General features: G+C 45.9%; 2 protein-coding genes across 10 annotated transcripts in view; one reads left to right on the top strand and one right to left on the bottom strand.

Moving 5' to 3' along the window:
• Sulf2 (sulfatase 2) overlaps positions 1-6190 on the top strand; it is an 87585-nt gene extending 81395 nt beyond the window's left edge. For all 5 annotated transcript variants that reach the window (XM_028868540.2, XM_028868541.2, XM_028868539.2 and 2 more), the window contains exons 17-21: positions 373-515; positions 1554-1677; positions 4076-4109; positions 4262-4315; positions 5314-6190. In XM_028868540.2, coding sequence (XP_028724373.1) covers positions 373-515; positions 1554-1677; positions 4076-4109; positions 4262-4315; positions 5314-5344 — 386 coding nt within the window. In that variant the 3' untranslated portion in view covers positions 5345-6190. The remainder of the gene's footprint in view (positions 1-372; positions 516-1553; positions 1678-4075; positions 4110-4261; positions 4316-5313) is intronic.
• A 456-nt stretch (positions 6191-6646) lies between these two features.
• Positions 6647-25181, bottom strand: part of Ncoa3 (nuclear receptor coactivator 3) — a 92942-nt gene continuing 74407 nt past the window's right edge. Inside the window, exons 14-23 of one of the 5 annotated variants that reach the window (XM_028868533.2) lie at positions 24067-24261; positions 23459-23719; positions 23236-23362; positions 22301-22472; positions 14536-14829; positions 12465-12554; positions 11566-11800; positions 10682-10856; positions 10079-10223; positions 6647-9814 (exon numbers count right to left, since the gene is read on the bottom strand). In XM_028868533.2, coding sequence (XP_028724366.1) covers positions 9803-9814; positions 10079-10223; positions 10682-10856; positions 11566-11800; positions 12465-12554; positions 14536-14829; positions 22301-22472; positions 23236-23362; positions 23459-23719; positions 24067-24261 — 1706 coding nt within the window. In that variant the 3' untranslated portion in view covers positions 6647-9802. The remainder of the gene's footprint in view (positions 9815-10078; positions 10224-10681; positions 10857-11565; positions 11801-12464; positions 12555-14535; positions 14830-22300; positions 22473-23235; positions 23363-23458; positions 23720-24066; positions 24262-25181) is intronic. The other 4 variants (XM_028868534.2, XM_028868535.2, XM_028868536.2 and 1 more) reach the window with 4 other exon arrangements.

Raw genomic sequence — 25181 nt, 5'->3', positions numbered from 1 at the left:
GGCAGGCAGGGAGGGGGGGACGGCTGTGCATGAGCGAGCGGGGGGGGGCAGGGAGGGAGGGGTGCGGCTGTGCATGAGCAGGGGGGCAGGGAGTGGGGGGTGGCGGCTGTGCATGAGCGAGCGGTGGGGGCAGGCAGGAAGGGGGGACGAGTGTGCATGAGCGAGCGGGGGCAGGCAGGGCGTGGGGGGCCTGTATACGGCCACCTACCTTCCCCAGGCTTCAGGGGGCCAAACTGCTGGACCCTGGAGGTGTCTTAGAAACCCGTGCCCGGTAGAAGCCTGTCACTTGGCATGTGAGAGGCTGGCTCAGGGACGCCGTCTGACAGACTCACTTCCCCGCGGGCACACTCAGGACGTACTTCCTTCTCACAGTGGGGCCCTTCTGTGCCTGCACCAGCGCCAACAACAACACATACTGGTGCTTGAGGACCATCAACGAGACCCACAACTTCCTCTTCTGTGAATTCGCAACCGGCTTCATAGAATACTTTGACCTCAGTACAGACCCTTACCAGGTATGGGTCCCACCAGAGAGATGGGGAGACGGAGTGTAGGGCACACAGGCACCACCAGATAGATATCCACACACACTTCTGCAGAAGGGCAGATACGTCCCACCAGGTCCCTAGGACGGGAAGAGTGAGTTCCAAGGCCACTTGGAGTCTGGGTAGTCAACATGTGTCTCCCTCCATTCCCTGTCTGTCTGATCTACGGTACAGCTTTTCCCTCTCAGGCACACACAAGGTTCAGCAGGCACTTCTGTGAACCGTTAGGGCAGTGGAGCCACAGGATCAGGCCATGTTCTGGACACGCTAGGCCGCACGGACAGTGCAGACCAGCAACACCAACACCTGGCCTGCACCCGAGGCAAGCTCTGTGCACTGTTTCCTTATTGTAAACAACCTCAACACAGATAGGATTGAAATGGCTCAGAGCCACACGAGATAAGCACAAGCCACAGGGCACCTGGGAACCAGAACTTTGCGCCTTAGCTGTTCCGGAGGGTGACCTCTGTAAGGTCTAACCATTCAACCACATTCAAAAAGCCTGAAGTGGCTTTGTGCATGCGATGTGACTTCAGTAGCCACACTGATAGGTTCAGCCCCTATTTTACCAACGAGAGTGGCAATGTCAGTCAGTGGTCATCAGTAGCTGCCACACTAGGCAAGGTCTCAACGCCCCTGAGCCACCTCTGTACCAAGTGGCCGCTTTCTCGTCAAGGGGAACAAAAGACACGAGGCTTAGAAGGTTCTTTCCCAGCTGTGCCAGACACCTCGTGGGCAGCTCCACAAGTTCAAGGTTAAGTACACGGGCATAGCTTGTCTTCGCCCGACTTTCTAGCCCCACTAAGCAGACCTGACAGGGAGGATCTGACCCGTCACCTAAGCACTCCACACTGTGGCCCACGCACAAAGTGGGGCTTGGGTATAGACAGTACCCTCTAGCACCTCCACTCCCAGCCCCCCCCCCCGAGTTCAGTGCCGTGGTTTGAAGAGGTGATGGAGGCAGGGGTCCCAGGACATTCCCTGTGAACAGCTACCGTTCCCCACCAGCTGATGAATGCAGTGAACACACTGGACAGGGACGTCCTCAACCAGCTGCATGTGCAGCTCATGGAGCTGAGAAGCTGTAAAGGATACAAGCAGTGCAACCCCCGGACCCGAAACATGGACCTGGGTGAGTAGGGGTCCCATTGCGGAACCTGCAGAGAAGAGCTTAGATCATGTCAGCCCCAAAAGTGAACCCAGAGTCACAGGGAAGGGTCCAATCAAGACAAATGATGGGGAAGGCTATAAACGCCTCTGGCTTTCACAGGACTGTGCTTCCCAAGAGCCTTTACAATCGATACAGAACACAAACTTCTTTCACACCCCTCTGTAGCTGGAGAGTTTTCCTGCCTTGCCCACTATCAGGACAAATCTCTGCCACCCGCCAGCCCCACAGCCGCTCAGACCCAACCAAGTAAACACAGAGACTTATTTTGCTTTCAAACTGTATGGCCGTGGCAGGCTTCTTGCTAACTGTTCCTTTATCTTAAATTAATCCATTTCTACAAATCTATACCTCGCCACGTGGCTGGTGGCTTATCGGCGTCTTCACAGGCTGCTGGTCATGGCGGCGGCTGCAGTGTCTCTGGTCATGGCAGCGGCTACAGCATCTCTGGTCATTGCGGCGGCTGCAGCAGTCCTTCTGCCCTCCTGTCCTTTTTATTTCTCCTCTCTGTTAGTCCCGCCTATCTTTCCTGCCTAGCCACAGCCGATCAGGTTTTATTTATTAACCAATCAGAACAACTTGACATACAGACCATCCCCCAGCACAGCCAAGTGCAGACCATCTCAAACACCTGCACTCAGGCCCATGGTCCTAATCATCCTCTATACGGACCTGCTGGGTAACGCCACAAGGAACCCAAGAAGGGCTCCCACAGGACATACAGATCATCCCACAGCACCCCTCCCCCACTTTGTTCATTATTTCCACAGAACGTAACCCTGTGAGTTAGGGAAGCAAACGTATGAGGTGGCATCCTGTTCAGAGCAAGGGTCCATACAGGGAAGCCTCTGGCTTCAATGGAGTGAGACAGGATCATGGGGGCTCTGTGACAGATCAGGGGTGAGCACTGTGAGGAAGCAGCAATCAACTGCTGAACGACCTCGGGCAGCTGTAGTGGGTGGAGCATAGACAAGCGTGTGGCTGGAGTGATGTGTGACGGGCAGGGTCAGCCAGCCAGCCATCCTATACAGGCCCTGTAGGCCACAGAGAAAAAAATTAGACTCTCATTGAGATGGTTTGGGGAGCCGATGGAAGCATTTAAGTTTGGGCAGTGAAAGTCAACATTTTTATATCAATGTAGAAGATGCGGCTGTAATTTCACTTTCACGTTTTACTAGTGCTACTTGCATGGAGCTTCTGATTTTTTTTTTTTTTTTTTTTTTTTTTTTTTGGTTTTGGTTTTTTTCGAGACAGGGTTTCTTTGTGTAGCTTTGCGCCTTTCCTGGGACTCACTTGGTAGACCAGGCTGGCCTTGAACTCACAGAGATCCACCTGGCTCTGCCTCCCGAGTGCTGGGATTAAAGGCGTGTGCCACCACCGCCCAGAAAGTCAACATTTTTAAAAAGACAGCGATTACCAAGTAGAGGGTGAAGCTGGATCTGGTAGACAGTGGCACATAAGTTATCCGTGAAGACTGAGAGATAATAAGGGACTTGAGGCGCAGCACTGAAGCCCTTACAACATGGTGGTGCTGAGGGGGAGGTAACAGAAAAGGAGGTGGCATAGGCTACTCCTGGGTTTGGGGGGGAAATCAGGATAAACCCAGCAGTTCTAAGTTCAAGGCACCAGCTGAATGTTCTAAGATGGAAACCACTAAGAAGATGTCTTGTGCTTGTGAGCCACAACCAAGTGTAGAGGGAACAGCCTCGGGACTCTTGGTCACCTGTTTGTCCTAAGATGCCTAGAGTTCCCATCGGACAAGTGGAGGAGACAGACCCATGGGGGCAGTCTGCTCTATGATGGGGGAGGGCCAGAGTGGCTCAGAGGAGTAACAGGAAACACCTGACTACTCTGTGATGGTGGTGCAATGTCATCTAAGTACTGTGCCAAGCACTGTGCCAAGTGATATGTGGGAACTCTCACAGCAGCCAATGAGGTGATGCTCTCCCCAGCTTAGAAGCGAGGAAGGCGAACCCACTGGCTGACTCCATGCTCATGCATTTAGTCACATCCCATATCCTCAGGAATTCAGAGTGCAACCATAGGGAGGCCTTCACCGACCCACAGCCAGTGATTTTGTGTGGCACTAGTACCCACCCTGTGCCTGCTTCCCCACAAAGGCCATTGTGAGTGAAGGCTCATGCATGCATACTATGGCTAACTGGGGTCAGCAGGGGTGGGGGAAATCTATAAGGTCATCTAGCATACCAAAGAGGTCATCATCGTTCACCCACTCTATGTGAGCAAGAAACACTGCAGACAGCTTGGCCATGGCACTATGACAAGCCAAAGGTGTTTAGCGGTCACAAAGCTTGTACCATTTCACCTCAAACTGTTCCTGTTCTGTTCATCTCTCACTTAGGACTTAAAGATGGAGGAAGCTATGAGCAATACAGGTATTTGGTTTTGTTACTTCAGTTCGGGCTAAGTTCCCCCATCTTGACCTCAGACACCATCTTTGCACAGTTCCTGGGGGAGTTGGGAGGAGACAACACAATCTCTTGGTGATGGTTAACACACACATCTTCCTTTTGGCACATCCCTTTAGGCAGTTTCAGCGTCGAAAATGGCCAGAAATGAAGAGACCTTCTTCCAAATCACTGTGAGTTGAAGAACCAGTTTGCAGACAAGTAGAGCTGGTTCTCTCTTGCCAATTTCAGGTTTTGCTGCTTGTTGTTGTCTTTTTTTTTCCCTCCAGTACCAGGGGTTGAAGCCAGCAATCATTCATGCTAGGCAAAAGTTCTCCCACCAAGCCTTGTTTCCTCTGGGGCTGTTCCCATGCTGAGAGGGGAGCAAAGTAATAGCTGTTTTTTCTATAATACATTTCGTAACTTCAAATTAATAGCTAACCCTAATTGATTGCTGTTCTCTAATAATCCGTGAGCTTGAGCTATGGCAGTGTTGAGGATTGGGGTAAGGACTGCAGTCGACAGGCACCTTGAAGGCTGTGGCTGCAATGTATATCCTTCTCAGCAGAATGGCTGTCACAGGCCATGTGGAGACTGCAGCAGCCCACAGTTCACCTTGAGTCTAGAGGCAGCCAGTTTGTTCCCTAAGGGGTACAATACAGCTTGCCGGATTCTGTCAAAAATGCAAATGTGTGCAAATTCACCTTAAAACTGACAGTTCAAGCCGGGCGGTGGTGGCGCACGCCTTTAATCCCAGCACTCGGGAGGCAGAGGCAGGCGGATCTCTGTGAGTTCGAGGCCAGCCTGGTCTACAAAGCGAGTTCCAGGAAAGGCGCAAAGCTACACAGAGAAACTGTCTTGAAAAACCAAAACAAAACTGACAGTTCATCTGTCCACTCCCCTCTCTGTAGTGACCCACCCTGGCCACCATCCCTCTTCATGCATGTGAATTCTGTGGCTTTTTGAGGACAGTAATGGGCCAGCTTTCAGAACATGCATCTCAGATCCTTAGGCACAATTCTACCTAGACCCTTAAAAGGGGCCACTGAGTCGATAAATGAGCGATTATGAGACAACTGGGTGGAGCAATTCTCCCCCTCATGGCCTAATGCTCATCAGCCACACCCTTAAACCAAAGCTTTGCAGTGTAGGGCTGATTTAAAAGTCTGAATAGCACTGTTTTATTCTGCAGGGGACAGCTTTGGGAAGGCTGGGAAGGTTAAGCGGCCCTGGAGAGGACCCTCCAAAACCAGAGGCCGTGTGTGGCTGCCCAGGCCATGCAAAAACCACGATTCCCAGTGCTGGAACTGGGAGGCCTGACAGGAGGCAGGGCCTGCTCTTGGGACACGAAATCCTTGAGGACAGCACCCAGACTTCCCCGGGCCCATTTTTTGCCCCGCTTTGCTTTGGATCGGAACCTCACCAGCTGCACAGAACGACTTCTCACCCCTGGAGTCTCTGCCAGCCCGCTGAGGTTCAGAAGGACCAACAGAACTGATTTCCATGGATTTCTTCCAGGGATGGAAGTTGCTGGGATTTTGTTTGTTTAAGTCATATAGGGAAACAAGCTTTTAACCTTCTTATTCTTTGGAGAAAGCACGGACATGGGCAACTCCCAAGTGCTACCGACAAGGCGGTCCGGCCATGAGTCAATAGCACAAAAGTGGTACCATTCACGTGGCCGGATGAGCCACTGCCTCTGAAGCTGCCTTCACTGTACATATGTGACCGCTCATGTGTAACCAACACAGGGACTTTTAGAGGAATTTCACTAATACAAAATCCCATTATCAAGAGTCGTGGTGTCAATAAACGCTCTGTGGCCAGTGTCAGCGAAAATCCCTTGAGCTTGTGGACATTTCTGTTCCCGCCCAGGATTCATTCCTTTGTTATCCATCCCAGAATTGATGTTTTCTAAGGTAATGAACACCCAAGTTGATGTGTGTCCTGTGTTTAATGACAATGTATTTGTAAAGGAATTTTGTAGTGTAAGTACCATCTCACAGTGTTCATACCCCCAGCCAATGACTAGCTATTGGTATGAAAAAAATCTTTGAATTTTTATAAAAGGCTATGGTGGGACTTTTTTTTTTTTTTTTTTTTTTTTTTTAAACCTTTTCTTTAAGCATTCAAGATATTTCCAGTGCCTTTGGAAAGGGTTCACCTTCAGCTGAGAGGGGGTCTGGAGAAGCAGAGGGTTGTACATTAATATTAAACCTACCATGCTTCAAGGGGCCTCACAGGTAAGTCTCACCAGCTCTGGGGCATCTGGAAGTCTGTTTCTCAACAGCAAGGCGAATGCAGCCCTTTGTTAAACCAAGTAGGGTGGCCCGGTCTATGTGACTGCCAGAAAGCAGGTAGAGGCGGAAAGGTCAACCCAACTCATGTCAGCAGAGGGCACTGTAGTTTTCAAAGGCCTTGAACAGGCCCCGGCTTCTCAGACACAGGAGTGTCATCATTCCATACTCCTTAGCCCTTTCACCCCAGACCTGGGCGGGTGGAGGAGAGGAAAAGCATGCTTAGGCTGAGGTTTAAATAGAAATCTTTATTTACAAGAGCATCCAGACAGTCAGCAAGTCATTCAAAGCTCACCCCAACTGAGCCACCCACGTGGGTTCGATTCCTTGCAAGGTAAAGAAAGAATGACTCCATTTTAGGTGACACTTAATATAAACTTGATTAAACCCAAACGTATCCTCAGTGGTGTCGGTTCCTGAGAATTTGCGCTCTCAGAATGACATTTCATCTTTTTCAAAACTCCACATATTCAAAGAGAAGAGAAAGGGGGGCAAGAACAAAAACTAATGCCCTGCTTTTTAAACCATCTGGACTGGAGATTTTTAAACCATCCACACTGCAATGACCCCTGGTGCTTCAAGGCAGGATCAGTTTCAGCTAGCCTAGAGGCTTGCTCCTGTGAACACCCCACTTGGAACAGAACTCACGACCTCCCTCTGCAGATCAAAAGGGACTGAACTGGCCTGTGGGCAACTGGCAATCCTCTGGATGGTCCAGCTGCATCTGCCTCTGAATCAAGAAACTTTTGGCTGTCAAGCCATTACCTTCTGCAGTACCCACTGCTGCATACCCCCAACTCATCTCAGCATTTAATCCTGAAGAACAGCTGTTAACGACAGGGCACAGTTCAGAGAGAGAGAGAGAGCATGCTAATACCAACAGCAAACAGTACAGCTTCACTTATTTTTGAAGAAATGTTTCCTTAATATCATTTGATCTTCATAAAATATATTTTTATTTATATATCTTTGGATTCAGCAAAAAAGTAGGTACTGGAAATGTCCCACATCATCAAAGCAGATGTTAAGATTAAACTGTTCGCCCAAAAGACACCTAGGTTGAAAAAGGGGCGAGGGAGGAGGGGGAGGCGAGGTAGGCAACAGGAGTACAAAGAGAATGTTCCAAAAAAGACTAAAGGGCAAGTCAGGTAAAAACAACAAATTATCCCAAAGACTGTTCAAAGAAAATCAGAATTCTGAATTTGCACCAATAAAAATAAGTAGAAAATATAAAAACATAATGTACTTCATTTTCCCCCATACAAAAGGGGTGCCAACCAGTTAGCCTGGCATTGGGGTGCTGAGGAAAGAATCACAAAGTTGGGTTGTAAATGTCTTTAAAAGAGGCAGGAGCACCACTGTGGGCTACACACGGTCTAAGCATGGATGTCTCGGCCACGCCCAGCTGGACTCAGCCAGAGGTGTCACCTGCAAAGCATAGCGACACAATGGAAGCGTGTGGATTTACAATCTGAGACAGTAGGTCAGTCACAGGGGGAGCCCATCATGACCTAAACACGTTGGAAAGTCAAGTCCATACTTGAGGTGGCTCTGGAAGCAAGCTTCACTTATTCACAGACAGAAGAATGGAGTGATGTCCCTTCAGGGACAAGGAGAACAAGCGGCTAAATGTGTGACTTTGAAAAGTTAACTGGCTCTCAGAAATGCCAAGGCTGGCAGGGATCTCTGAAAGCTACCGATAGTCTAGCAATCCAATTCCACTTAATTGTCTGAACCTAAGAAAACCCAACTAAAGGGCATTAAATCTGATTTTCTCCTACTCCAAACTGCCGAGAACAGGTGCCAAGAGGAGGCAAGAGCAGTGGCGGGGAGGGGCTAGCGAGTGACAAGGCCTCCCTCTGAGCCGCAGCAGTGGCAGGCCTGGTTCGGATTTAGCATCCTGATGCAGAGAGGTAGTGAGAGACCCCATGAGCAGAACAACAGGAGAGCTGAGCAGACAGCAGACCACACAGCAAAGCCCCAGTGCCTTCCAGCTAAACCTGGGGCTCAGGTCCTAGCAACCAAAATCACTCCTAAAAGGATGAATGGGCTATATACTATTATCATTGAATTTATGGATTGCTTAAAAAATGCAAAGAAAGATTCTTTTTGAAATCAATTTGATTTTTTTTCTTTTTTAAATTCTTGGGTGGTTTTTTAAAAGCTCATTTCCCCGTATCTATTCCTTCACCCAAATTAACAAAGTGCGTAGTTCTCTGGTAAATAAATTTTTAAAATTTTAAAATGACTACATCTAAACAAATGATTACTTTAAAAAGGTTAGGGTTGGGAGACTCAAGAGGGAGGGAGGGAGGGAGGCCTCTAAGGTGAGGTGGGAAGGCTGCAGGCTGCTCTTCCTCCCCAGGCTCTGGCATTCCGGATGTCTCCTGCTTGTAGCCTCACTGCATGGAGTTTACAGAAATTGACAATGTTAAATATTTAGCTTCACAAACTCTGTAAAAATGAGCTGCTGTGACCTACAAAAAAAAAAAAGGTATGTACATATTTTTACATAATACAATATCTTAAAAGATCGTATTTACAAAAAGGAAATCTATTCACAGAAACACTGCGAGCTTCTGATTCAGAGTGCAGTACCTGGCCTTGGGTTTCACAAGTTTATTTCAAAGCATTATTGCTCTACCATATAGGCAAAGGGTGACGCCAGTACTTGAAAGAAAACAAACAAACAAACAACAATCATGTTCTTGTCCTAACAGATTAGTGCAGACAAAAACCAGGAACGTGGCTCACCATTCCTCACGCCCTCGGGAATATTGCATTTCTCCGCGATTTCCTAAGTAAAGTGCACTTGGCTGCACATCAGCATGGGAAAAGTCAGTATTGTCATCTCATTTTCCCTTCTGCAAAGCCATTTAACATCAATGACAAATCCTTGAGAATCACAGGGTATTGGGACCTCATCAGGAGAAAACCTAAGACAACAGACTCTGGGGACTACACCTGTAAAGGACAAGAGCGCAGAAACACTGGTTCCACCGGACAGAAGAGCGACACAGAACTACTTGGTGACAAACACTTGAAGACAGACAGTGCTCCTCGACCAGTGCTACAAGACAGAAACCCTAGCCACCTAGACTTATGTGAAGACTTTGGCTGGCGAGGCAGAAGGAAGTGACCCGGGAGAGTGGTGACTATGCAATTCCTATCTCCAGAATCACATCCCCATGAGGCAGAACACCATGCCACACAGAGGCAGGGCATCAGGTAGACAGTGCGCTTCAGCTTGAGACCCAGTCCCACTCAAATGACAGCATTGGAGCACCCTGGTGGTCAAGCTGGTCCTTGGTTAACCTCCCGATGGTCCTGTGCATTGAGTGTCATTTGTACAGTGATTTCCGTATCGGTCCCACTAGGGAGATGTCAGCAGTATTTCTGTTAACAAAACAAAACAGTCAGCATGGCAGAAAACCATCCCACATCTGCACACCCTGCCAGGCACGGCTGGCTGGTTCTGACTCTTTAGAATCTACTTCCACACAAACACCTAATAGCCCAGGACCTTCAAACCAAATGCTCTTCAGAACTATTTTATGTAAGTTATATATCTGAGTTAAAGTCTACAGACCACCTTGACAGGGTTCTGGGTCTAACCAGAAGGAAAACCCTTTTTAGAGAGTTAAGAATAGATACCCATACCTGATCAGGACCCATGGGCATGCCAGACATGGGCATGGGGGCCATGTTCATCTGTCCCAAGTGCCCAGCAGCACTGTTGTTCATGTGGACCATGCTATATGCTGCAGGGTTCCCCTGGGGAGCAAACTGCTGCTGGGGAAAGGAGCTGCAAAGAAAGAATAATGTTGCTTCCACATCAATTCAGACTACAGGGCGCACCAACTGTCACAGTTGTGCCTAAGCAGAAGACACCAGAGAAAGAACGGAAGTCTTATTTTGTTGTTGTTGTTGTTGCTTGAGACAGGATCTCACTATGTACCTCTGGCTATCCTGGAGCTCCCTGTGTAGACCAAGCTGACCTCAAACTCACAAGAGATCCTCCTGCCTCTGCCTCCTGATTAAAGGCTAGCCACCACCCCTGGTCTGAGGAAAAGAGCCTGCCTGCCTGCCTGCCTTCTGTTTTTCACATCAGGACTCAGCATGCTAACAGATAGGGACATGGTACAAAGCACCCCCGCCCAAGTAAGCCAAACGCCTTAGCTCATGGTCTCTCCCTCCTAAGTGTGACTGAGAAACAGTCCATGCCTCCAGCACTAGGACATAAAGATAAGTCAGATGCCTTACCTGCTTCTGGCCAGGTTCCCTGATGGCCACCCCTTCATTTCTGAGGACTGATACATAGGTGCAGTCTGAGGATGCTGCACCATGGCATTCTGGGAAGGCCCCATTCTTGATGACATCATTGCATTGGGAGGACTGGATACTCGCCCAAAGGCTGGATCTGGTGGTTGTCCCATCCCTTGAAGAAATAAACAAGAACCAATGTTCCAATGCTGCGCCCTTGGATCTCAGCATCCTAGAACCACCGGGGGTGGTAGAGAATGGTGAAGAAAGGACGTAGAGGGCCACAGGTAGCTGCTCTGAGTGATTCTCACTAAGATGACAAAGTTGTGAGTTTAGTAAGAAAGATACCATCTAGACCCACTGGGGAGGCAGCTGCCTCATGCCCTTCTGTGAGAGACTCCTCCTTCCCAGGGAGCAGGGCGGCGTGCAGGAACTGGCACTCTCCCAACAAGACACCTTCATCCCAGTTTATCCCAGAACCTCCCAAAGGCAGGACTGAAGCACAGAGTACTTAGCATAATCACAGTGGGCACTTAGGTCACTGAGAAAAGAGACTCAAGCCCACACCTGGGATCTGTCCCCTTGGCTAGAGTGTCCAGAGGTGACACAGCATTCTTCACCACTGGGACATGAACAATGGGCAAAGGAAGGCTTATGTAACTTTTTTTTACCCAAACGCGAGGGGTCCTGGGGTTGAAAAAGCTCCACTGAGAACATTCCCACCCTCTCCCCATTACTGCACACACTGCTCTCGACCTGTCAGCTTTCTTCACCAGCAAGATGGAGTGAATGGGATTTTGTTTTCCAAATACAGCAGACCTAGTGAAGCTTGTGACCTCAGTAACAAAGATGACTTTGGGAAAGGCACAATATGCCAGGTTTACCATAGTTTGTTGGATATGGAAACTGCTGCGGGGGGGCTTGTGGCATTGCTGGTCCTGACAAAAGCCCATCCATGCTAGGAGAAGCGGTGACATTGGGGGGTGGGCTGAAGGCCTGAGGCTGCGGCTGTGACATCATCATCGCCATTCTTTGTTGCTGCTGCTGCTGCTGCTGCAGGTGATGGTTTATCAGCTCTCGCTTTTGCTGGGCAGTCATCTGAGCATTAAAGAAAGCCTGCTGATAGCCAATACAAAAGACCCAGTCAGTGTCACACAGTGCTGCACACCACAGGAGCTATCATAGAGAAGACACACTCAGTGTCTTGTCTGTAATCGAAGGAAAAAGAAAATTATCAACAGTGTTGCTTTATGCCTATGATTTCTAAGTGCTTCCCAGTAAGCACGTGTCCTCACTATCTAGGATCCGAAGCATTTACACATTCCTAAAAAGCTCAGTGCTTATCTTACATATAGCAACTTATCACAGAGGGACTCAATCTGGGAGATTTTACTGGTAGTTTTAATGAAGGAATCCCTCCTCCCAACCCCTCACTACTAACAAAGGAGAGTAAGATTGAAAGACTAAGTACGGGGGCTGGAGAGATGGCTTAGAAGAGCATTGGCTGCTCTTCCAAGGACCTAGGTTCAATTCCCAGCACCTACATGGCAGCTCACAACCACCTGTAACTCTAGTCCCAGAAGATCTCACTTCCTCTTCTGACCTCCAAGGTCATGCACAGACAGCCATGGAAGTAACACACTCATAAACATAAAACAACTTTTTCTCAAGAAAGTGAGTGTGATGGGACCAATTCTTACAAGAACTTTAGAATTATTCTCATTTAAGAAAGCCAAGCCCTGTGCTGGAATGTGGAGAGGTCCATCCTCTGCTACCAACTTACCTGGGGCTGCATCATGGGCCTCATCACAGCAGCACCACCAGTAGGGTTTTCCATTTTCATTTCAAGTGCCTGCCGGCTCTGATTTAAAAACTGAACAGAGAGAAGTTAGTAGGGTCAAGTGAAACGTGTTGATGAGCCCCAATCAGCTTTACAAACTTTTAGCACCACCCAGTGAGATGATCTCTCCAAACCCATTGAGCTGGGAAGCCAGCCACATCTAAATAAACTGAATTGGTTTTGTTCTCACTCCGCAGAAGAGACGACTCAGCAGCTGAGAGCATGCACTGTTCATCCAGAGGACCTGGATCCTTTCACAGCACCTACATGGTGGCTCAGTCACTGCTACCTCCAGCACCAGGGAATCTCACAACTCTGGACTCTGCAGGCACATGTACATTTTCACACACACACACACACACACACACACACACACACACACACCCCTATTAAAAAATAAAGTAAATCTTAAAAAAAAAAAAAAAATAGAAGAGAAATGCTTCCAAGTCCTTGCCTGTGTGTAAAGCTTGTTTGTAAAGCTTGGCACTGGGTAAAAGCCAGAGAGCAACTGTGCAGCTTGAACAGCATTGTAACAGGAGCTCAACAGACTCACAGTGTCGGGTTTCTCCAGAGCTTGTTCAGACAATCAAAGTAACAACTTAACTTGATCAGATAACAGTGAGCATTTAGTAGAAAGAAATAATAAAACACAAACAGTACCATGAGCATAGGCACACAGCTTCCCCAGTTCTAAACCCACTTCAGGAACAACCATACCCTGGCTCCAGCCCACTGGACTCAGCTCAGCCACTTGGTACTCAAATGATCTAGCACCACCAAATGTAACGAACACATCTGTCGGCACTTACAATCTGTGCAGCCAATTATGTTTTGAAGCAATTATGTTTTAAAACTGGGAATCAAGGAAACATCAGGAAGAAATGGAAGTTCTATTTGGAATATTAATTCTTTTTAAATATTTATTCTTATTTTAAGTGTGTCTGTCTGTATGTGGGTTTATGTGCATGAGTGAGATTTTTCAGAGGTTGGAGGAGGATGTGGATCCCTAACTGGAGTTAGACTGTAAGGTCCCCAATGTGAGTGTGCCAGGAACCAAACACAGGTCCTCTGCAAAAGCAACACATGTTCTCAACTGCTGAGCACGTCCCAGCCCCAAAGTACTAAAAGCTTTAAAAATATCAACACAGTTTCCATGAAAATGCTGAACTCAACAGGGGTGGTCACACATGCCTACAATCCCAGCATGAGAGGTTGAGGCAGGAGGATTACAAGTTCACAGCCTGTCTGGGCTCCAAGAGTTGTGTTCAAAGCCTGCTTTGGATTAGCAAGATCCTGTCTTTAAACTGAAAAGCTAAAATATCAAGGTTTAAGTATTTGGTCATCATATTAAGAAAACACCTTCTGCCAGGCCGGTGGTGGCACACTCCTTTTATCCCAGCACTCGGGAAGCAGAGGCAGGCAATCTCTGTGAGTTCGAGGCCAGCCTGGGCTACAGAGTGAGTTCCAGGAGAGGCACAAAGCTACAAAGAGAAACCCTGTCTCAAAAAACCAAAAAAAGAAAATACCTTCCAAGGACTGTTAAGACATGCTGCCTTCAGGGGAAATCATTTCTGATGTTCTAACCTGTTCTGTTTGAGACATGGCTCACTGGGTAGCCCTGGCTGGCCTGATACTCACTGTGTAAACCAGGCTGGCCTAGGGAACTCACAGAGATGCCCCTGCTTCTTTCTGCCTCCCAAGTGCTAGATTAAAGGTGTGCATTAAGCAGGGCGTGACTCTAAGGACTGAACTAGGTTGTCTGGATTGCATGGGAAGCACTTTTACCACTGAGCCATTTTGCCACTGCTAATGTTATATATACCATAGAATATACTTACAGATACCCAATTTTAACTCCTCAACAAGGAACCACCCGCACAAATAAAATCTCAAACGGAAGTGAAAGCAAGAGGAATTCCTTTAGTTAGCAAGGAGTGGAGCGCCAGTGGCAAGAGCTCTGAAGAACACAGCCTGAAAGCCTCGACAAGCCTGGGCAAGCACACCACTGGCTTACCTGCTGACCCTGCAGCCTCTGCTGAAGCTGCATTCTCAGCTGCTTTGGGGTGTTTGTCCGTGGTCTCACAATGCTGGCTCTGGGATGCATCCCTTGGAGAGGAAAGCTGCCTTGCTGGCTAATCTGATTCATCATGGAGTTAAAAGATGGCGACTGTCCCTGAAGGTTAAAGCCTCCTTGCATTGGAGGACCCTGGGCTGGGAACGTCTGTCCATATAGTGCTGCCTTCTGGTCCATCATCACTGCTGCTTCTTGGCCTTGAAAAATGTCTTGTTTGGCCTCCAAAGCTTGCCCCTGAAACATCAAACACAAATGAATGGTGAGGTAAATCTGAGAAAGCAACCAAAAGCAAATATCCCAAACAAGGTAAAAATAAAGAAATAAAAGTAAAGTCAATACATGTGAACAGTAGTAATGGCTCAGAATCCAGAAGCAAATCAAGGTTCATACCCCTCGCTGTTGGCAGCTGAGTCCTAGCACAGAACAGGCTTGCACACTCCACCTTTTCAGTAGCTACAATGTAGTCAATATCTGAAGAAGCACCATTTGCCCAAGACCAGTAACAACCCAACACCTCTCAAACCAGGCAGACAATAAACCAACATCACAGTGGGCAGCACCTTCTCATGCTAACTCATTTCATCACCACTTGTTGGGTCCAGGGCTTTTGTAGTCCAGGGTTCAGGACTACAAAACTTGCTTGCCTTTTTTTTTTTTTTTTTTTTTTTTTTTTTTGAGACAGGGTTTCTGTGTTGCCCTGGCTGTCCTGGAACTCACTCTGTTGGATAGTCTGGCCTCAAACTCTTGAGATCTGCCTGCTTCTGCCTCCTAAGAGCTGGTATGTGTCACCATGCCAGGCCTAGGACCACACAACTTTTTCTGGGCTACTTTGGAACAAGTCTTTGAGGCAAAGAGCCTATCATAAGTGGTTAGCATCCAACCTTCCCCAAATCTTTTCAGTTATCCTAAGAAACCCCATCCACATACTAAAGATTGAGTATGTTCACATCCAAAAACATGAATTAAAGACCTTCACACCTTTGCTCTTATTCTTAGTACCAAGCTTCCTTCCTAGTACAAGGACCTTCTGGGAGAGCAGAGATGGCTTTCCCTGTGTGTAGAAAAGAACAGGTATAGACATACACTGTCCGCTGAGAGAGCAGCAGACAATGCAACAGAGTGAGAAGATCTGCCACACGTGATCAGAGAGAAGCAAGACCTGTGTATGTTCCACTAGGGAATCATTCTGACCAGAGTCTGTTCAGCTGTCCTTCTCACACTGTTCTTTCTTACTGGCAATGATGAGTAAGTCAATGATGTCCTAACTCTGCTAGAACAAACTAGCTAATGAATTCTGTAATGTCCTTTTCCTCTTGCCTTTTTTGTGGGGTAAAGGAGAGGGTTGAGGGACTCCCTCCTGCCTTCTCAACAATAGTCTATAGGGAATCTGTGTGGTGTACATGTTTAGAAATGACTTCAATATACGTTTACTCTTTGGCTTGGCTCGAAGCACCAGTAAGTCTTGTGTACTCCTCTGTGGGTCATAACTCAACTCTGCAGCTTGAGGTAACATGACTGGAAGAGATGGAATAAAATGCAGGAAATATGGTTGAAATGTAATAACAAGTGCAGGTGATTAGATTTCCTGGTTTTCAAACATTTTCAATAAAAGGAAATCAGTGTATTATCTTAATTTTTTGTAGCAACAACTCTGTATTTAAGAACTGATTAAATAATTAGGGGCTGTCCAGGTGGTTCAACAAGTAAAGGTGCCTGCTGCCAAACCTGTTCAAACCCTGGCTCCCATACAATGGAAGAACAGACTCCGGGTTGTCCTCTGGCCTCCACATGCATGGCATGGCAGAAGTACATGAACACACGCACAAAAATGTTTTTAAACTTTTTAGGGCTAGTGGAATGGCTGAGTGGTAAAGGCCTCTGTCACAAATTCTCACAACCCAAGTTTGATTTCCAAAACCTACATGATGGAAGGATAGGCCTGACTCCCACAAACTTCTCTGACTTCCACGTGTGCAATTTGGTGTGCATATGCATGGACAGACACACAGACATAGACACACACACAATAAAATGTAATAAACTTTACAAATCTGTTCTTCTAATTTGAATAAACTTTTACATAATTCGTGAAGCAAGAGATAATTTGGGTAACAATAGGTAAACTAGAGGGAAAAGCACTTCTCATCTTCGAAAGCACTCCTAGTTAAAAGCTAAAGGTCACCAGGTGGTGGTGGCGCACACCTTTAATCCCAGCACTCAGCAGGCAGAGAGAGGCAGGTGGATTGCTGAGTTCGAGGATAGCCTGGTTTACAAAGTGAGTTCCAGGAACACCAGGGCTCCATAGAGAACCTGTCTTGCAGGGTTGGGGGTAAGGCTAAAGGTGTCAGCCATCACTAATCCTCAAGCAGTCAGTGTTAAACCAAGCATCAACTCTCTACATGCAATGATGAGAACAAACTAAATGCATGTTCTGAAGGAGGAGATAAGATTGTCGGGTGCACTACGTGTGCACCTTTGCCTTCTCCTGGCTCGTCCTGGACCTCTGCTGTGCCTCCCACGCCTACTCCAGCCTCTCCGTGCTTGGATGAGACTCAAGAGGACACTGGGGTTAGTCTCGGGGTTTCCTCTCCTCTTGCCGTATTTCCTGACCGGTACTCTCAGACACGTGGGATAACTAGCTATTGAATTGTGCTTTCTACTCCAACCATCTCTGAACTCATTTGACTTATGCAAATAAATCATTACCACCTTTCTTTATCTGGGTGTCCCCAGCAAACTTAGTATGCAGAAACAGAAATCAAGCTTTTTGTAACTCATGCACTTCCCCACAAGAAGTCACTTTTCTCAAGTCTCCCCTGTATCACGTGCACTGCTCCCCAGAACCCCTTTGTTTCAAGTGTGTATAATGGTACATACATTCACCCACTCTTCCCAGGGCTCCTCCTTGCTGTTTAAATCCTTCCATTCTCTGCATTTCATTCCCATGACCCTTCCCAAGACTCCTAAGGATTCCTGCAGCAACAGGCATCCATGCTTCTACTGTCCTGTCTGTAACTCCAACCCCGCTCACTCCAGACACAGATTATCTTTCTGTTTGTTTTTCAAGACAGGGTTTTACTGTATTAACATCCCTGGCTTGTCCTGAAATTTCTTTTGTAGATCAGTCTGGCCTCTAACTCAGAGATCCACCTGCCTCTGCTTCTCAAGTACTGGGACAAAAGGTGTGCACCACCACCCAGTTTACATCAGACATATTTAATAAGGCAGCTATTTGTTACCACACTGACTATTCATTAACCTTCTTTCTCTTGCCCATTCTACTAAATGAATGTAAAGAATTTAGAAGGTTCTGAGAACCTACCGAACCCACTGATAAATACAGAATAAGCAGGAATTAGCTGGCCATTCAAGACTCCACTGTCCAGTGGCCACTCTATTAAGGACTATCTGTAAATGGAGGTTTTTCTCTGTCCTGCCCTGTCCCGCAGCCACTTCCCAAATTATCACACAGAGGCTTATATTAATTATAAATGTTTGGCCGTTAGTTTAGGCTTGTTACTAACTCTTACACTTAAATTAACCCATAATTCTTATCTATGTTTAGCCAAGTGGCTCATGGCTTATTATCCCATTTTCTACATGTCCTGCTTGCTCAGTGGCTGGCATCTCCCTGGCTCTACCCTCCTTCTTCCCATCATTCTCAGTCTGGCTTTCCCACTTAACTCCCTGCCCAGCTACCAGCCTAGCAGCTTCTTATTCACAGGTAATGCATATTCACAGGATAGAAAGGATTGTTCCATAGCAGCCACCTTTACTTCTAGACTGTTTCTCCATTCCTGAAGGTATTTATTCGTTTTCTACATTTCATGTTTGGACCCTATCTCTCCCTGATCACAGACATCATACTGTAAATACCTATTATCTTGACTATTTACATAACACTTTCACTTTAACTTTTATTATTGTTGTGTGTGCAAGATGTGTGTATGTACCATGGTGCACATGTAGAGGTCAGAGGACAGCTTTGGGAAGTTGGTTCTCTCCTTCCATTTTACATGAGTTCCAGGAATCTAACTCTCAGGTTGCCAGCTTAAGCCAGTATTCTATTGACTATCTAATCTTCTTGTCACTTACCATCTATGGCTACTTTTATAGATGGATTAGATATCATTTAAATCCTTCCTGATTAACAACTTAGATCCTGGAATTTCCTATAAATTACTGTGGGCATTAAACAATTTGAAGAATTTAATGTTGGTGTTTTGTTTGCTTGTTTTTTGGGGGGGTGTTTGTTTTTGTTTGTTTGTTTATTTTTTTTTTATTTTTTTTTTTTTTTTTTGGTTTTTTGAGACAGGGTTTCGCTGCGTAGCTTTGCGCCTTTCCTGGAGCTCACTTGGTAGCCCAGGCTGGCCTCGAACTCACAGAGATCTTGTTTGTTTATTTTAAGACAGGATTTCTCTGTGGAGTCCTGGATGTCCTAGAACTTTGTAGACCAGGCTAGCCCGGAACTCCCTTGACCTCCTCAAGTATTAGGTAGGATTAAAGGTGTGCACGCCACCATGCCCAGTAACATTTTTAAACTGAAAATAAGGCCAGCTGTCCTTGTTGGTGGCACACACTTCTAATTCTAGCACTCGGGAGGCAGAGCAGGTGGATCTCTGTGAGTTTGAGGCCAGCCTGGTCTACAGAGCAAAATCCAGGACAGGCACCAAAACTACACAGAGAAACCCTGTCTCGGAAATCAAACAAAAAATTAAAAACAAAACAAAAAAGAAAAAAACCCTGAAAACAAAACTAAAACTAGGCCACCACAAAAAAGGAGTGACAAACTGCTGACAACATTTGCTGCCCAGCACTTAGGAGTGTCACACTGCAAATGGGCACGGTCTGCGCCTCCATGAAATCAAACAGCTCAGCCTGAGCCAGGCCATTTAAACCCCATTAGAAAACTACAAAAACAGGGGCTGGAGAGATGGCTCAGAGGTTAAGAGCACTGGCAGCTCTTCCAAAGGTCCTGAGTTCAGTTCCCAGCAACCACATGGTGGCTCACAACCATCTGTAATGAGATCTGGTGCCCTCTTCTAGCATGCAGGTGTGCATGCAGACAGAACACTACATAATGAATTTAAAAAAAAAAAAAAAAAAAAGACAGAAAGACAGACAAAAACAGCTGGGAAATGGTGGCACATACCCTTAATCCCAGTACTTGGGAGGCAGAGGCAGGTGATTTATGTGAGTTTGAGGCCAGCCTAGTCTACAGATTGAGTTCCAGGACAGCCAGGGCTACACAGAAAAACTGTCTTGAAAAATAAAACAAAACGAACAAACAAAAAATGGGCGTTAACAGTTTAGATGCAAGATTGTAAAACATCGGTAGGGAACTTCTGCCCTCTGGGGCAGAAGTTCTGGGGGTTCTCCCATTGTGCTGTAAGCCTGTATTTAAGACCTCCTCCCTCCTTCAATAAACGGCATTCGGCAAAAAATAAAATTAAAAAAAAAAAAACAAAAAAAAAAACCCACAAAACTCTGCCCCACCTGAGCTCAGGGCTCTCTGCTCTCACTACTGCATCAGACAGACAGAGATCAAGCTCAGAACTTGAAGAGAATAAAGGTTCTTTGCTTTTCCATGGGGGAGGGGGAAGAGAAAGAAAGAAAACTACAAAAACAGATAAATGGTGAACAAATATGACAAGATATTTGAGCTTGCAAAGAAATAGTGAGAAGCAGTATTTTTTTGTCTATCATATTAGTATCTTTCACCTATTATATTAGTAAATATTCTTTTAAAATAATCACACCTTGTCATTTGTGGTCATCTGCCTAAGCCACACAACACAGTGGAGCTGAGAGAAAATAACAGCAACCACTCATCTGGAAAAGCACTACCACCATCTTCCTTTCTGAGTCCAGGATATGAAGAATCATCCTGACTCCATTTTGAGATTAGATGTCTTATTACAAGGTCAAAATAAGTTCACTCCTGTTTTCTGTAAAATTTGGGTTTGACCATGTCTTGATCTATTTCCTGGAATGTCACGTTCCACACCCTATACCCTAACCTCCAAATTAATGTTTTGCCAAATTAATTTTGAAATGTTCTGCTAAGTTCTTATATAACCAAAAATCCTTGAAAACCCCCTAGCCCTGCAGTTTGGGGACTAATATAATAAACCCCATCTATGTTTCTCCTATGCTCAATGCAGTTTTCTGAAACCTCACTTTAGGGAGCTGACCCTATCTGACAGAAAATAAAGCTTGCTTAATCTGACCACAGAATTTGGGTGCTAGTCTTTACTCTTGTTTTGTGGGAATAACTCCTGGAATCATGGGATTTTCTTAACTTAGTTTCCAGAGCAGCTTTTACACCACACTACCACCTGGGTTACTCGAAGTTTCTTATGGACACACACTCTCTAAACTCTTCACTTTTTTCTTATGATGGAAAGGAATCAGCTGAGTGCTCGATAACATCCACTGTGACATGAGATCACATCTACAGATGACACGAAGGCTGAAGAGTGGCCTGACATGCACAGTGAAGACCACAGCAAGACCTCTGATAACTGACAATGATGGTGAGGTTTGCGGACACCCTTGTAAGGGTCTGGAGAGATGGCTCCACAGTTAAGAGCACTGGTGGCTCTTCTAAAGGAACTAAGTTCAATTCCCAGGATCCATATCAAGCAGCTTACAACTGCCTATAAATCTAGCTTTAGAGGAGATCCAATGCCCTCTTTTGGCTTCCATGGGTACCTGCATGCACGTAGCAGACACAAATACACATTCCCATACAATGTATGTCTATCTCCCTACCATCAACTAAGAATTCCCACTCTTCATTTACTGTTTAACAAAGACCTGGACATTGCCCCACATAATTTAAACATAAGCAACTACTACAAAAAAATTTCAAAATATTTGTGATTTTGGGCATGGTGGCCTATGCCTTTAATCCCAGCCCTGGGGAGACAGAGGCAAGTGAATCTGAGTTCAAGGCTAGCCTGGTCTACAGAGTACTAGGACAGCCAGAGGGCTGCACAGAGAAATCCTGTCTTGAAAATCAAAAAATAAAATTGTGAAAGTGTCTTTTCATGAGACTGGTATATAACCAGAAGAGCTGATGGTTTAAACCAGCCCAAGCAAAGACACAGCCTGCCTCCCTGGCACACCTCCCCTGTTCTACGTACTAAAGAGAAGAGTTATAAAAGTAAATTATATTTGGTGGGACTAGAGAGAGGGCTCGGGGCATTGCTGCTCTTGAAGAGGACCCAGGTTCAGTTTATTTGTTTGTTTGTTTGTTTACAGAGATCCACCTGCCTCTACCTCCCAAGTGCTGGAAGCAGTTAAGAGAGTTGGCTCTTCTTCTAGAAGATCAGGGTTTGTTCCCAGCACCCTGCCATGTTGGCTCACAACTGTCTGAAACAGTTCCAAGGAATACAAAACCCTTTTCTGGCCTCTGTGTGTACCAGGCATGCACATGGTGCACAGATATACATGCAAGCAAAACCCTCATAAAATACTATTTAGTTTTAAATACTAAGAAATGTAAGCAGCATCTTAAAAACAGTTGTGATTTCATTAGATCTTTTCTTTGGCTGTAGTAAAGATACAAATATGCACACTTTCTCATGAGTGATACAAAGGAACAAAAGTCCTGTTTTAAGATGTGTCTGTCTTCATGACTATGCAAATACAAACACACTTATTGGAACACTCTTCCATTTCCACATTAACTGCAGCTCACCTGATTCACAAGCTCAGGAATGCCCAAGGCCCTGTCGATTTCCTCCAGGCCTGTGGCATCTGTGTTGCTCAGGAGTGTGTGCAGCTGATCCAGCAAAGCTCTTTCATCACTCTGGCCTTCTGGGTTAGAAGGCGGACCAAGCAGATCATCCAGAGAATTTCTAAGAAGAGGCCTAGAAAGAGAGTCAGCTTTAATGCTACCTGACTGGGGTTGATGAGAACCTGCATTCCACATGCAGGACCCAAAAAAAAAAAAAAAAAAGCCAAAGTTTTAACAGAGCTCTTTTGTTACTGTTGTTTTTGTTTAGGCTTACGTTTTCTGAGCGTTTTTTATGAGTTCATTCTCTGTTTATTTTTAATTTGTTTAATAAACTACCACTAAAGCAACATCCCTTGCCCACATCTTAAGAAAATTGTGTATGTCAGTCCAGTCTCGAAAAAACAAAACAAACAAAAACAACTGGAGAGATGGCTCAGCAGTTATGGGTTCAGTTCCCAGCACTCAAATGGATGCTCACAACAATGTGTAACTCCAGTTGCAGAGGATTATGTCCTCTTCTGGCCTCCATGTATACTGCATACACAGGATGCATAGACACACATGGAGGCAAAACACCCATATACATTTTAAAATTAATTTTCAGAAAAACTGAGACGCAGGAGAACACCACTTATAAAGCAGTGAGAACATGTCTTTCTTTACCAACTGCTGCTAATGTATACCTCTCCTTGGGATATTATTGTTACAAAAGGCATCCCCACACAGAAAGGCCCTTTGGAAGGCTTGAAGCCTAAACTATAGTTTCTGTCTACTCCTCCCCTCCCAGATAGCAAACTGTCAACTATAACATTTCCAACATACTCTTTCCGAATTGTTCCTGATCAGATTCTTAAATCCAATGCAAACATTTCCCACATCACAAAATGAAGCCCTACCTATTTTGAGTCCCATGAGGACCTTGTTCCATAGACAGCATGCCCTCTGGCCAGGAGCCTGGTTGATTAGATGGTGCTGCTTGGCCATAGGGGTTGACGCCCATTCCCATAGGAATCTCACCACTTCCTGGAGGATCAAAACCAGAGCATGAATTTTCAAAGTAGCCAATAGCAAAAATTACCATAAAACATGCAATTTTCATTTACTGAAATGACAGCTTACTCATTTGAAGCAGCTGTTGTTGTTGTTGTTGCTGCTGCTGCTGCTGCAATGCTGGTCTTGCACCTGGTATTCTATTAGAACGAAGAGGCAACGTGGGCATTGAGCCCCCCATGGCAGGTCTTGGCAAAGTGGCACTGTAGTCTCCTGCTCTTCCCACAGGACTCGATCCCATGGGTTCCATTCTGCTGGCCTTTGAGTTCACTAAGCCCCACTCTCCTGAGGAAGAGGTCTGATTCACAGCAACATTTCTGTTTGGTCCTCCTAAAAGAGGTAGAACTTCTCAGGTCTTACCCTCCATGTACAGGGAGAGCCATTATATCTAACAGTGGCTAGGATGGAGCACTGTCTGTCATCCTTAGAGCAGGGCTGGCCAAAAACAAAGACAGTGTCTAGACGCCACTACTCCCATACATTCAGTACAGATTAGAGAAGTCCTGAATCAATGGAATATTCAAGAGTTTAAATAACCAAGACAAAGGAAAGACACCCATGAAAGGAACATTATATTAGTAATAACATTTTAACAATATTACTTGATTCCAATGTTTAAATGTTTTCTGTATTTTAAATGTACTTCAAGGAAATGGCTACACTTAGAAATAACCTACCTATACTGGCACCGTAATTCTCCTGACTATCCATCATTCTTGGATTCCCAGCCAGCGTGGGCTGTTTTGGTAACACAGGGAAAGCACTGCCATTCTTCGCTGGAGGACCTGAGCCAACAGAAACAGGGCTATCTAGAGACAAGGCTCTGTTATATGGAGGACGAACGGGCTGCAAAGGCTGTGGACTTCGCAAACCTGTTGAGAACACAGAAGCTTACCACATTAATATCCCTTGCTGACTCAATATTTAAATAATCAAGTGCAAGAAACAAACACCACTAAGCCCCCCCCCACAAGTCTTTCTCATAAAAGCAAACACTACCATCTTTTACAAAATAAGTTATGCCAAAAAGAAATAAATTAAAAAAAAAAAAAAGCCCGAATTCCAAATAAAGTACAAACAATAATCTGCATGCTGGCTGACGTGCCAGCACTCAGCTGTAGCCTAATATGGTCATGCACGATGTTCCTGCTGGAGTACCAAGTCACAAGCTGAGAAGTGTGGTTCAGTGGCCATGTTCAGTGGCCATGTTTAGCGTGCACGAAGCCCTGTGTATAGATCCCCAGTAATACAAAGCAAGGAAGAAGATGGAGAGAGAAACGTGCATCCATGTTTTTAATTCCTAGAGATTATTCCCCATGTGTATTTATGATGTATATTCTCTACTCACAGTTTTACAACAAACAGTTACGCTGCCTTCCAATCAGATAGGAAATAAATGGAAAATTTCCTCCCAACCTTTTTCTTTTTTCAACCTCTTTGACTGCCAGATTATCTATTTCAGTTTAAGACACAGTACTCTGTGGGGGAGGGGATAGGGGTGTGGGTATGGATAGGGGTGTGGGTGTTGGGTGGGGAGGCAACTTCTAGTTGTGGTAGCCAGGCCTTTGGCCCCAGCATTTGAGCAGCAGGGAAGATGGATCTCTGATTTCAAGGCCAGGGCTACACACACAGATACCCTTTTCTCAAAGACAGGAAGAGGAGAGGAGGAGGGAAAAGAAAGGAATAAACAAACACAGGGGAGGGAGGAAGAGGAGGGTAGAAAGAACTACCATGAGATGGCTATATATTATTCCTTTTTAGCTAATCCAACACACCCTTAACAAAAGAAGGA

This window comes from Peromyscus leucopus, chromosome 4 (genome assembly GCF_004664715.2).
Source record: "Peromyscus leucopus breed LL Stock chromosome 4, UCI_PerLeu_2.1, whole genome shotgun sequence".
In the NCBI taxonomy this organism is placed as follows: Eukaryota; Metazoa; Chordata; class Mammalia; order Rodentia; family Cricetidae; genus Peromyscus; species Peromyscus leucopus.
This window is presented reverse-complemented; position numbering and strand designations above follow the sequence as displayed.